This window comes from Gracilinanus agilis, chromosome 2, assembly GCF_016433145.1.
Source record: "Gracilinanus agilis isolate LMUSP501 chromosome 2, AgileGrace, whole genome shotgun sequence".
Classification (NCBI taxonomy): Eukaryota; Metazoa; Chordata; class Mammalia; order Didelphimorphia; family Didelphidae; genus Gracilinanus; species Gracilinanus agilis.
Genome location: NC_058131.1, coordinates 99,380,988 through 99,395,337, shown reverse-complemented (window position 1 = coordinate 99,395,337; position 14,350 = coordinate 99,380,988). Strand labels below are relative to the sequence as shown.

The 14,350-nt window shown below is 37.4% G+C and overlaps 1 protein-coding gene across 22 annotated transcripts in view; it reads left to right on the top strand.

The window, feature by feature from the left end:
• NRXN1 (neurexin 1) overlaps positions 1–13,599 on the top strand; it is a 1,430,528-nt gene extending 1,416,929 nt beyond the window's left edge. For all 22 annotated transcript variants that reach the window (XM_044663323.1, XM_044663322.1, XM_044663321.1 and 19 more), the window contains one exon: positions 12,504–13,599. In XM_044663323.1, the coding sequence (XP_044519258.1) occupies positions 12,504–12,808 (305 nt within the window). In that variant the 3' untranslated portion in view covers positions 12,809–13,599. The remainder of the gene's footprint in view (positions 1–12,503) is intronic.
• The last annotated feature ends 751 nt before the right edge of the window (positions 13,600–14,350 follow it).

Genomic DNA, 14,350 nt, shown 5'->3' with positions numbered 1-14,350 from the left:
CCACTGTTGTGGAATTCAGACAAGGGGACGGCACACATCCACCATCCACACCCTAATGCATTTGATCCTTGCCAAGGTGAGGGAGGTAGTACAAGATTTATCTTGATGGATATCAGGATATTGGGATACAGGGACCCAGAGATTTGTTAAGTGGCATCACACAGCTTTAAAACTCTACACATAGGACTTGAATATGTGTATTTATGCCATTTGTGCCACATAGTTATAATGATTCTTTAACATGGAAGGACTAGCTTTAGATTTATAGAAAGGGGACTCTTTCCCCTCTAAGATAGTAAAGAAAGAAGAAAGGGAAGATTTCTGATATCCCATCTGGCTCATCCCTTGGAAAAGAATTGCATCAATTAGGTAGCTGCCTCATCAAGTAGCAGAAGAATATGTGGGAGAATAGAATTAGCACTGAATTTTGGAGTTAGAAGATCTGAGTTTGAATCTAAGCTCATCCACTTATAGCCTGCACCCTTGGGCAGGGTCACTGACTTCTCTAGCCCTCAGTTTCTTCATCTTTAGAATAAAAGGAGCAGAGGAGATGATTGGTAACATTCCACCCAGCTCTAAAATCTGATATACTGAGGGGAGGTCACAGCAGCTGTGATCTTGAATTAGATAAAGGAAAACAAGACAAAGAACAGGCCTGTTCAGAGAGGTCATCCAGTTCAAGCTCTTGTTTACAAAGGAGGAATCTGACACCCAGGCTATAGGACTAGCTAGAAGTGGCAAGCCTCCAGTTAAATTGGGGTCTCTTGGCTTATACCAAAAGGGAATAAGCTATTTTGGGAGGAGTACTCTTAGACCACCAGAGTTAATCCCTTTACTCCAAACGTGAGTTCAACTATCTATTCCTTAGGACCTGTCTCCTCTTCTTTATCTGATGAATTCCTACCCAACCCAAATCCCACCCCTCACATGAAGACTTTCCAGATCTCCCTTGTTGGTAATGAATTCCCCTAGCTAACCTCATATAGTACTTTTTTTTCTGCATTTCTCTAATGCAATTATTTAATTATAAAAACTTCTATCTTCTTTCTTAGAATCAATACTACGTATTGGTTCCAAAGCAGAAGAGCTTACCACTATGCAATGGGGGTTAAGTGACTTTCCCAGGGTCATGCATCTAAGAAATGTCTGAAATCAGATTTGAACCCAGAACCTCTCATCTCTAGGTCTGACTCTCCATCCACTGAGCCACCTAGCTGCCTCCATGTAATTATTATTTAACTAATATAATTATCATTATTACTTCTCTAATGTAACATCATATAATATTGTTCATTATAATTATTTGGGTATGTGTATGCACCAGGGATGATCTTCTGATTGGACCACAAGCTCTGTGAGAGTAGAAGCAGATGTTATCTAAATTTTATAGCTTCCTAGACAGGGTTGGGCCTGACCTTATTTAGGCCATTCTCTTGGTAGTTTATATTCAACTACGGAACAAAATGGTACATCTGTGGGCCATTCAAAGGTAACCAAAAGAGACATATTTAGAAGATATTTAAAGCAGTCTCACCAGAGTCTCAGCGTTCCAACACTCCTCCATGAACCAGAAGAGGTCCGTCACCAGACACCCTCTTCTACAGAAGACCCCCTCACTCACTCAACTCCCTCTTTTTAAAGGGGTCGCTTAAGCATCACTTCCAGTGCTTCCCTCCTAATTTGCATGACCAATCACAATAGATGCTTCTCATAGAAAGCCTAGGGGGCAGTCAGTTGATTCTGATTCACCCAATCTAGCACATGTGGATTACAGACCTCCCAGAATTAGAGATGCTCTCACCTTTGGTGATTAAATCTAAAGATGGGCAGTGTAGACTTAATCCAATTATCACAATATGTACCCCCAAAATATAATAATGAAAAATACTTATACAAAAATATTTTTTATGTTTATACAAAAATCTTTATATGGTGGCAAAAAAATGGAAAATGAGGGGATGTTCATCGATTGGGGAATGGCTAAACAAATTGTGGTATTCTAAATAAATAATTTTTTTTTAAAGTAGCAATTGAACATTTGTCCCCAAAACTTAGGATATATTCTCCCACAAGTACATAAATCAGTAGTGCAAAGAGTAGAATCTATGTGGAGGTGAACACATGTAGGGAGGATATGTGACCAGGACATAACCATGAAGGGACACATCACACAAGGAACATGTATAGCCTAGGTCCATGTGTGGTGGGAAATACATTTAGAAGAAATGTGTGCCCAGGACAAATATGCTAGCACTATAGAACTGCTACTGTCTTCTGGTTAAGTCATCCCCCACTGATCTTACATGACATTTCTGCCCAGAGGCTTTTTGTTAGGCATTGCTCTGTTGGGTCATTTTTAAGCATTAACCTGGTAGACACTTAGTTATGGAATTTTTTAAATTTTTAGATATAATTTTTAATAATTGTCCTCTGACATTTTGCAATCCATGTTCATTCCCTCCCCCAAGCCAAGATGGCAGGCAATATGATCTAGGACATACTAGCATAAAATGTATCATACAATATATATTTCTGTTTGTCATTTTGTGAAGGAAGACACATATTGATTTTTATAAGAAAAAGCATTGAGGAAATAAAGTGAAAAATGGTTTGCTTCAGTCTGCATTCAGACTTTATCAGTTGCTTCTGTGGGAGTCCCTTAGAAGTGTCTTGGATCTTTGCATTCCTAGTTGATCATCATATATTATTGCTGTCACTGTATACAGGGTTCTCCTGGTTCTGCTCACTTTACTTTGTATCACTTCATAGAAGTTTTTGCAGGTTTTTTTGTGATCATCCTGTTTGTCATTTCTTATGGCACAGCAGTATTCCATGATAATCATATACCACAATTTGTTCAGCCATTCCCCAATTGATAGACATGCCTTCATTTTCCAATTCTTTGCCACCACAAAAAGAGCGACTATAAATATTTTTGTACAAGTTGGTCCTTTGCTCTGTCTTTGATCTCTAAGGGAGACAGACCTAATAGTGGTGTTGCTGGGTCAAAGGGTATATACGGTTTTATAGCCCCTTGGGTTATGGATTTTTTAATCTTCTTCCAGCCTCTGGCTTCAAGAGCAGTCTTTGATGAGCTGCTATCTTTTTTTCTGTAAAAAGAATAGGCTCTGTCATCTGTCTTTTAGCTTAGATTATAGAGGTTTCAGTTTTAACTCTTTCAGGGAGAGAAGCAGATTATTCCATACCTAATATTAGAGTAGAGAAAATTTCAGCTTTCATTTCTCAATGAATGTTAATATTTGCATTATCTTACATGGCTATACATAAAGTGCATGGTAAAGTCTGAAGCACTGAGACAAGTATGATGAGATATTAATGTGAGCTATTTTAAGCTAGATTAAGATGTTGAAAACCAGAGAAGGCAAGCAACTTCCCTCAGAAACACAGTTAGACTAGATATTATTACTTCATGCTATACTATTGCTATGTGAAAAAACAGCTAAACCTTGCTGAGGTGTGGGAGGAGATTTCAGCTATTTAAAATTTTGGCCATTTTCTTCTTTATTCATTTTTCCACCATAGGTGGGACAGGAAAAGTGAGAGCCATTGAAACTCAAATTCAACTCATTTCCCTAGATTTTAGTGACTCTACTTTTCCTCTTCTTCTACCTCCAGCCTTTTTTTTTTTTTTAAACTCTTACCTTCTGTCTTAGAATCAAGACAGAGGAGCAGTAAGGACTGGGCAATGGGGGTTAAATGACTTGCCCAGGGTCACCCAGCTAGGAAATGTCTGAGACCAAATTTGAACCCAGGACCTCCTTGTCTCCAGGCCTGACTCTCCATCACTGAGCTACTCAGCTGCCCCCTTTCCAGTCTTTTAAAAAGGTGGGATTTGGGAAATAGAGAGACAGTTAAAATTATTAAATTAAATTAAAAGTAACTAGGTACCATAGTAGATAGAGCACCTGAATTCCATATGAACTGGAACAACCTCTAGGAATTGGTGCAGAGTAAAAAGAGCAGAGCCAGGAGAACATTGTACACAGAGATTGATACACTGTGGTAAAATCAAATATAATGGACTTCTCTACTAGCAGTAATGCAGTGATCCCGAACAATTCTGAGGGACTTATGAGAAAGAACGCTATCCACATTCAGAGAAAGAACTGTGGGAGGAGAAATACAGAAGAAAAACAACTGCTTGATCACAGGGGTCAGTGGGGATGATTGGGAATATAGACTCTAAACGATCACCCTAGTACAAATATTAATAATACAGAAATAGGTCTTCATCAATGACACATATAAAGCCTAGTGGAACTGCGTGTTGGCAGTGGGAGGGGGGCAGGGGGAGGGGAGGGAAAGAATCTGCATCATGGAACCATGGAAAAATACTCTAAATTAATTAATTAAATAAAGATTTTCAAATTAAAAAAAAAATTTGCTCTAAGGAGCAAGAAAAGTATTCCTGCCCTGATGCCCAAACCAAAGGAATCTTCCAAAATGTGAGGAACTGCCCCAGAGCTGGTTTGTCCAAAGTTGATCTACTTCACCGAAGTGGGGGGGTCTTTTTATTCTGCCCCTGGCTTGCCACAGTGCTTCTCTAGTCCCTCCTTAATGTAATGTTCATAATCCCCCAACAATTCTGTAAAAATCACCATGCAGGGTTGCTGGATCTTAAAGGGAGATAGACAAGGGATTTTGGGGAGTGTGGAGGGTGAAGCTTCTCTGGCCTGATTCTGAAAGATGCTAGCGCTTTCAACAGGGGCCTGAACACAGTTCTTTACTGGTTCTTTCAATTGTGTGGCATAGCATATCCCCCTCTACCCCCCAGAGAACTCCACTTTTTCTTTGGTTCCCTACTCAGCATGGCTTTTTCTGGGTGTTTCTGTTCGGTTGCCTTCTTTGATGTGACTGCCCCTATGGGACCCGAAGCTGTAGCCATAGGACTCCTCTGAGCTTTCTGTGCATGAATGACCCGATCTGGTTCCTGAATGATTTGGGGGTTGGATGGGTCCGTCTTTGACCTCCCCATCCCAGTGCAAACACTCTTCCATCAGTTCTGGATCAGTCTTTCTGGATACACATAGTCTGGACCATCCCCACTGAAGATCTTCCCTCTGGAGAAGCTTCTCACATCATTGGCTGCATTTCTCTGTCTCAGCAGCATCAGTTGGCGACTACCTTACTGAGTTGGTGCATCCACCTAAGCGGAGGGATTGAGCCCACCAGTCACAGCAGAGATCCTTGAATATTGATGTCAAAGCCAAATTTACCCCAACTTGCATTTCTGTTTGCTGCTCACCGGCAGCTCTGTTCAGAACTTGAGTTTGGTTACTTCCTTTCCAATTTAGCACTGACTCAGGGAAGATTCCTAGACTTGATCAAAACTTGCTTATTTCTGTCTTTTTCATAGTAATCAAAAATTGTGGAAGCCTCGTTCTTCTCTAGACTCCTGGATTTGGCCATGACCCTTCTCTTCTGGCTTCATATCTCCAATACACAGTGCCTGGCGCCATGCTTAAATGTTTATCGAATTGAAGGTTTATTGAATATGGACTTGGTTTGGCAGAATGAGGTAGATGCAGGGATTGTAGGGCATTAGAAGCTGACAACCCTCCAGTGTCCTGAACCATCAAGGTGATGATTTGACTTTGGGTCCCACAATAAGTGTGATTAAACCTGATCAAGAAAATGGAGACATTTACTGACTTAGTACAGATCCCAATTGGGTGATTTTTTTAAACCAACAGGTAACACCTTTGAATCAAGCCATTTTATTATACTCCTTCACATAGTGATGGAGGCTCTTCGCCTTCACTCCAGGACCAAATCCATGTTCCCATGGGCTGGAGTGATTATTTTTGGTTCCTCCTTATAAGCCAAGGAAGAAGAAAACAACTTCTAATGTGGGTGGAATATGTTCTTTTAAGAGTTGAAGAGATTAAGCAATGTTCTCTAATCTACTTTGTTCCCTTTAATTTGTTTTTAATTAGCACACTTAGAACTTTATTTTGGGGGCAGGGTGGGGCAAGGAGTCTGAAACTGTGATTTTATTAGAATAAGGAACTCCAGGTGAGGAAATTCCCTCTACTCTAATGCTAGAGAGTTCCTCATGTACTAAAAGGTTCAGTGCCTGTTGAGGTCACAGAGCCATTATATGTTAGAGGCAGAACTCAAACCCAGGTCTTGCTGAATCTTTGTCTTTGTATTCCTTTTTAGTTTCTCTGTTATTGTATTATTTATCCAAAGCAAGAAAGGAAACAGTTCTGTGCAAAAGCCAAATCTTTGACTCCCTGAGCAGCCAGAGGGGCAAAGTCACATTAGAGTTGCATGTATTCTGATCTTTTCTTCCCAAGAATTTCTAGACTCTCTAGGCCTAGACGCAGCTCTACAGAGTCAATGCAGAAGTATCCTTTCAATCAACTGGCCCTAGAGGAGATCCATATGGCCAAAATCGTGCTACTTCCAAGAGAATTCCTGAGCAGCGCTAGTTATAGGTTACCTCTCTGGTAACCATAAGTTAAAATTTCTAGGACCTAAATCATAAAAGCAGGGCATCGGGCAAACTCTTAGCTGTAGCCTGCTTTTAAACATCCTCATCTAAGAACTTAAAAATAATATTTAAAAGTAATTTGAAAATATAAAAATAAAAATCATTCTTACTTCACAGGTTGTACCAAAATCAGGAATGGGACAGAAATTGGCCCTCAGGCTGTAATTTGCTGACCCCTGTTCTAGAGAGGGGGAGAGGGTCTAGGGCAGTGCCAATTTCTGAGTTGCTTCTCTAGTAATACCAACACTTCAAGTTGAGGAACCAGCCTTCTAGCCAGTGAAGGGAGAGTTTTTACCCAGTTGCTATCCTCTCATGAGGAGGAAAATGATGCATGTTACCTTGTAGATGAGAACAAGCTCCTGAGCCATGATATATAGAACAAGATCTTTGGCTTTTTTCCCCCCTTTTATTATTTTAACCAATCTGATAGGTGTGAGAAGACATCTCAGAGTTGTTTTGATTTGTATTTCTCTAATAAATAATGATATGATTTAGAGCATTTTATTTACATAGTTATACATAGCTATGATTTCTTCATCAATAAATATTATTTGAAGAATGGTATGCATCCCTCCCTCCAAAAAAAGAATTGATAAATAGAAATAAGCAAAACATAAATATATATATATATTTACATATATATATGTTTTTTTTTAATTTTTATCAAATATCATCTCTCATGGCGAGGAAGGGAATTAACTTAGTTTCTTAATGTAGTAAATAAATGAATTTTTTAAAAGAAAAAAATGACAATAATAATTGATTGATCAGTATGGATGAGTTTTTAAATAAGGCATATAGGTTGCTTGAGCTGCATATAATTGTGAAACATTTCTTTCATCAATCTTCATATCTGACCGGATTTCTAGTCAGCATAACATAGATCTTTTAGTTAAGAGTCTCCAAGCAACAGGTACAGGTGGTCCAACTTTCCAATCACTCAGAGTTAGGTTTGAACAATTGAGCAATATGGTTTTCTCGCAATTTCCATAATTGAATAAAATTTTCACACAGGACAGAAAAAAAAAATTGGTTTAGGTTTTTCCCTCTGCCATTACTGTGAATTACAGAGATTTTGAAGGTATGATAGGAAACCTTTCTCTCTATCTCAAGTTTATTTCTCTTCTGAAGAAAGTTCAAATTATAAAGTAGGTCTATGACTCTGGGGAACTGTATATCCCCTAGGAAAGCAAAGCAGAAAGGAATGGAGGAGAGACTCATCTGAGAGGGAAAAAATATATGGTCTATGGACCATTTTGAGTCCTTTTTGTGTTTTCTGCATTCTCTGTGGGGTGAAATAAAGGATATTATATATTGGATAAACATTGTTACACTAGTTGATTTTTTAGACTGAGGGCCCTTTCATCCTCATCTGTAGAGACCTATATATGAGCTACATTTAAACCATATTTCAAGATTTCCCATAGGAAAATCTAAGGTGCTGAAAAATAAAACAAAAGAGGTATCATTTGCCATGGCTGACCCTAGGTTGAAACATCTCCATTTTGGATCCCAGGCCTGAGCTTCTAGGCCACTGGGTACTTGTACATCACATCTGAGCCAACTCACTAATCACTTTCATATTTAAACAAGTCTGATCCTTCATTAAAACATTGATTATGCAAACCAACATTTAGAGTGAAGACTAAGCGGAAAGTGACTTCATGAATTAGTCAGGGATTATCAACAACTAAATATCTCCACAGACCAAAAATAACTCTTAGATTCATCATTAAACATTTAATTTCAATTGAGACAAGAAATCCAAAGAGGAAAAAATTCTTCTAAAAATAAAATGATCGAATGAACATTATTTAAATGTTTCAAGTATATGTATTTTTCTGAGATATATTTCTAATTTCATGTACAGAATGAATTCACATTTAATCTGTGAAGGAAAAGGAAGGTATTTTTCATGGTTCTTTTAGGTAATATCTTTTAAGTATTAAACTGTTTTAAAGGTATCTTTTTCGTCTTTTCAAAACAAAAGGCAAATTTTTGTTAGTTTCTCCTCTCTTTCTTCTCCCCCTCTCCTCTCTTTCTCTTTAAATGCAGGGGAAAATATATCAGGAAATATTTGAGCAGATAATAGCTAAGCCAGATTCTGGATAAAGTATTCCATTGGTGAAAACATGTAAACCTGTTTTATAGTCTCTAATACCTTCCCGTGTAGGAAAATATGCCATTAAAATGCTGTAAGTCTATTTTTAGGGAAGGGTTAGGATCTCATCTCCACCCTACCCTCACTCTCTTCTCCCCTGACAGACCAGCTAAGTGAGATAAATGTGAAAATGTACTTTAAATTAAAGCATTCCTTCATGTGGGAGAATAATTTAGGTAACATTTAAATATGAAGTTCTTTGTTTCAGTGCTCATCAAAGACTGTCCTGGGAAATGAGCAAGGGGAAGAGTTGTTGTCATTTAGAGAAAGTTAGCAGTGAAGCTAATTGACAGAATTTGGCAAAGATGTCTGTATTTGAAAGAAGAAGAGCAGCCTTTCGTTTGTCAGGCACTGACAGGGTTTCTTCAGGCTAGTGTATTCTTTCTTCAGAAGAAATTAATTTCCTGTAATCAAATACAGTGGATTACAGTCTTTGTCTCATTCTGCCTTAGCCACAGAAGCAATTGTAAGCTTTATTCAGCATCATTACATTGTCTTTTGTAAGAAAGCACTGACATCTTTAACACAGAAGGGTTTCCACTTAGTTCATTTTTGGATGGCCAAGAAACATTGTCAATTCCTGCTTGGAGATTGCTTCCTAAGTGATTGTGCCCCAGAAAGCTTATTTTTATGGTGGGGAAAAAACGAACAAACCAAACCACCCTTGTTGCTATAGAAGAAAACATATACAGTACTACTTGGAAAGGAATTGCAAACTTTTATATATGTCTGCCCAGGAGGTAAATAGTGCTAAGAGTGCTAATATGTGAGGACTAAATAGGAAAATAGGAAATGGGAAAAAATGGAGCAAGAAGAGGTTCATCTTTGGTATTTTAAAGCTCTTTTAAGCATTTAACTTCACAATCAAAACACATTATCAATTTTTAAAACATATTTCTCAATATATAATTTCTTTGTATATGGAAAAACCCTTTATTACAGTTGATGATAAACTCCATGAGGACAAGGATCATAACCTAATACTCTGTTCGTGGTAATCATTTAATAAATGTTTTCAAATTGTTGAATCATCTCATTTAAGAAATTTATAGGAAGTCGTGTTAAAAGTGGGAGTATAATTCCATTGATTTAACTGTAAATGCAGGTTTTACAGGGCATTACACGTGTGTCTGTGAGATATAAAAGAGGGTGCAGAAAAATGGTAAAAAATAAACTTTGAGGAAATGCTATTGAATGAGGGGTAATTGCTGAGCCAAGAGGTAAGACAGAAATTGTATCACTCCATCCCTTATTTCTCTATCTAAAAAATGAATTAGCAGAATATGAATGAAAAAAAGACTACCTTATTTTAATAAGCATATTAAATATGTATATGCATATAATATATTAGCAATAAAGGGAAACCTGTATTCTAAGTAAGGAAATGAGACTTACTGAAGTCATAGAATATTCGAGACCTCATTGAATCTCTCTCTAGTTCTAGTCAATCCCCTCATTTGCTTTATAGTGACTTTTCCAAAGTCATGCAATAAGAGCTGAAACTTGAACCGAGCTATAATTTTTTAAATTCCAAAACAAGTCCTTTTTACTATTACCATCTACTACTATTACTACTACTACATCTTTTTCTTCTTATCACCACCATCAACATCATCCTAACTAGCATTTATATCATGTTTTTAAAGTTTTCAGTGTTTTCTGTGTTGTCTTATTGTATTCTCACAACATTGTGAGATAAGTGCTGTTGTTATTTATCCCCATTTTAGAGATGAGGAAACTGAAACTGAGAAAGGCTAAGTGATTTGCCCAGTCACACAGCTAACAAGTGTCTGAGGCACGATTTAAATTTTGGTCTTCCTAATTTTAAGTTTGATACTTTCCCCACTACACCATTTAGATTCCCTTTTTCATTATATTATACAACCTCATTTGTTTGAGGGAGAGAGCATTATTTTGTCTCTCTGGACTTCAGTTTCTTCATCTGTAAAATGAAAAAAGATATTTTCTCTTAGGTTTTTTCTCTACTCAAAAGTCCTGTGAATTTAAGTCCTAACTGGGCTTTTTCAGATTCATTAACTATTGGAAGCCTGAGGGTACCTCAAAATGCATTTCTTTAAGTGAGTCTCACTTATTTTATATATTAGAAGTTCCTAGTTTATCCCCAGTAGGAATTCTTTTAGTTTTATTGGGATCATTTTTTAATCAATTCATCTGTGGTATTGTGTTGGTCTGCAACTGTTCAAAAAGAATGTAGACATAAAGAAGTGAGTCAGGGCAGCTGGGTAGCTCAGTGGATTGAGAGCCAGGCCTAGAGATGGGAAGTCCTAGGTTCAAATCTGACCTCAGACACTTCCCAGCTGTGTGACCCTGGGCAAGTCACTTGACCCCCATTGCCTACCCTTACCACTCTTCTGCCTTGAAGCCAATACACAGTATTGACTCCAAGATGGAAGGTAAGGGTTAAAAAAAAAAGAAAAAAAATTAAAAAAATTAAAAAAAAGAAGTGAGTCCTTCTCATCCTTCTTCCTTTGTCATGTTTCTTCCAACCCTTAATTCTATATCTTGGCCCTTCATTGATATTATAAAATAATGGAATGGTTCCTAGTAAAAAAGAAATGTATATTTTAGGAGTTGGCATCATTTGCCTCAAGTAACACTGATCATGGTGGTTGATCCAGCTTTTTGTATCTTGTTGTTACTCCTCACAAACTTAAACCTAAATTCTTTTTGGAGAAGTATATATTATGAAGAATGTATTCTCCTTCAAAGTTTTGTCCTCAGAATTTAAAAAAAAAAATGAAATGGGAATAACTTTCAAGTCAAGAAGGCAATCATATGTATTGCAAATTGTAAAGATAAATGACTAAAATTACATTTTAAAATATATGCAATTAGACTTTCTGAAATGCACAGATTAGCTTATTGTTCAGTGCTTTACACACTGACTCCCTCCTCTGGTATGGAAACTTATATTTTTTTAAAAACAAACTTACAGAGACTTTTCCGAAATGATTCAAGTCCAGCACAATTCTTAAATGTAACATGGAGGACAAGGCAAAAATATTCAGAATAGAGTCTACTTAATAAATAGTTCTTGAAGGAATGCATACATGAATATAATGTATATTAATTCATTCAATAAACATTGTTTAAGCATCTGATAGGCACACTGCTCCATTCTAGGTTCTCAAGAGGGTATAAAATTTATTGGAAACTTGGAACTTTATGGACCTTATAGTCTAAAAGGGGAATAAAATACAGACATAGCTGAAATATTCTGCATTTCACATAAAATCCTTTATAAAAGAAGATATAATAAATGGTTATGTAAGACTTATGGAGGTAAATGTTAACAATGGGGAAATTAGTGGAGGCTTCGTGGAGAAGATGCCATTTTAATTAGGTTTTAAAGGATGAGTAGGAAGCTCAGGCCATGGATCCTACAACATTTTAGCCTAAAAGAGTCACTCTGTTATTCAGAATAATACCACTTGGCACCAAGAAGAGCTATACTATTTTCATGAATACATCTCTCATTTTCATTTTGAATTTGTTCAGTTCAATGAATTTGTTCCATCCGTTTAATTTGAATTTGTTCATTCAGTTCAGTGGATCATTATTTTTTGTTTGGTTTGGTTTAGTTCTAAATTGAGTTTGAGAATACACTTTTAGAACCCTGTTAATATAATTAATATACATGCAAAAAAGTACGCCAGGAAATCCGCCCTCAAGTGTTCTACGTTCCCCTTTTCTCCCCTTTAACGAAGCCCTTCTCAAAAGAGACGCTCCATGTCCTTGTAAGCTCTCTGATGGTGGGTAAACTGAGTCCTGACCTCTTCCTCTCTGTCTCTCCTCTCCCTACAGCCAACCCGACCCGGGCAGGCGGGAGAGACTACCCAGGCTCTGCAGAAGTGATCCGAGAGTCCAGCAGCACCACGGGCATGGTCGTTGGGATCGTGGCCGCCGCTGCCCTGTGCATCCTCATCCTTCTTTACGCCATGTACAAGTACAGGAACCGAGACGAGGGCTCGTACCACGTGGACGAGAGCCGAAACTACATCAGTAACTCAGCACAGTCCAATGGGGCGGTGGTGAAGGAGAAACAGCCCAACAGTGCTAAAAGTTCCAACAAAAACAAGAAAAACAAGGATAAAGAGTATTATGTCTGATCCCGACATCCCCAAAGGACACTTGTATAGAAATAGTCTTCATTTTATCTGAGACATAATACAAACTTATTTACTTTCCTTTTTATGAAGCACATACAAAAAAAAAAAAAGAAGAACAGGGAACGCAATCAGGAAGGAAAGACTGTTTTTAAAAAAACAAAACAAAACAAAAAAACACAACAAAACAAGTATCTCATGCTCTTGTTTCTCCAGAAAGCAGGGGCTGACAAATTCCCTCACATCCACAGTGTTTTTTCATTTACTCTGCCTGTCTTTATGTTGCCGGAACATTTCTAAAAAGACAGTGATGACCCCACGCATTCATAAAGCAAAGGAGTATTATCACATCAAGGCACAATACACAACAAAACAAAATTCAAATAAATAAACAAACAAACAAACAAATAAATAAATAAAAAAGAAGCTACCTATGATTCTGGATTTAGCCAAAGTGCTAGCGCTTTCTCGAGAAGGGAGTCTGATCGCCAAGAGAAGACTCTGCCATTTGGTCTGACTCTACACGCAAACCTTAAAGAGTTTGCCGCCTCGTGCGTGCACCAGGAGCAGTGATGGAAGCTTGCATTGGAGACGGAGTGCTGGCTTTTTTGAAGACTTGTGTTAGAACACTTTCAAAAAGCCCCTTTCTGGTTGTAAGGGAGAAATTTGGAAAAACAAAACAAAACAAAAAAGTATGGAGGCCTTATTTTCCAGTATGTGAAATATAAGGCACATTTTCACACTAAAATTAAAACAAACAAAAAAACCAAGAGGGCATAGATGCAATCATTTGGGAAATTTTCATGCACGCTTAATATGTTATTACATATGTTTATATAAAACACATCTACGTGTGCTTTCTGGACTGTGATAAGTGACGTTTTATAGCCTGTTGTATAGACAATGCAATCTATATCTCTGCTCTTCAGCCATTTTTGGTCGATTCAATGTTATAAGTGTTGCTAGGTATAGAAAGTTTTATGACATCTGGAGCACCAAACCCTTTTCAGTTTTTTGCCGCCATTATAAATTGCCACAAATTTCTTTACTTTTTTTTTTTTTTTAATCCTTTTTCTTCTTTTTTTTTTTTTTTAAATTTTACAGTGTAGTGATTATTCTAAAGGGGATATGTATGAATGTATATACAAAGAGTGGGCTAATTTTTTTCTTACCTGTACAGCTTCTATTCCATTGCAAATGAGTTTTAGTAGTTTGTATGAGAGATGTGGATTAGAAGGCAAAATACATACATATATAGTATATATCTCTTGTAATTGTCCTCTCTCCCTGATTTCTACACCTCCCGAATCTGCTATTAACCATTGGAATCAATCCAAGTGGATGGTACACCCAAACATTCATAAATTAGTTCACCCTTTACTAACAGAGTGAAAAAAGGGAGGGATGGGTAGATGGGCCAATCAAGGTGTTGTCGCTGAATGGTGTGGTTTGCTTCATTAAAATTTTGCTCCCAGGAAATCCTGAGAAATTGTAGTCCCTTACTAAAATCTGGAACCTGTCACAAAGAATTTCACTAGTGGACTG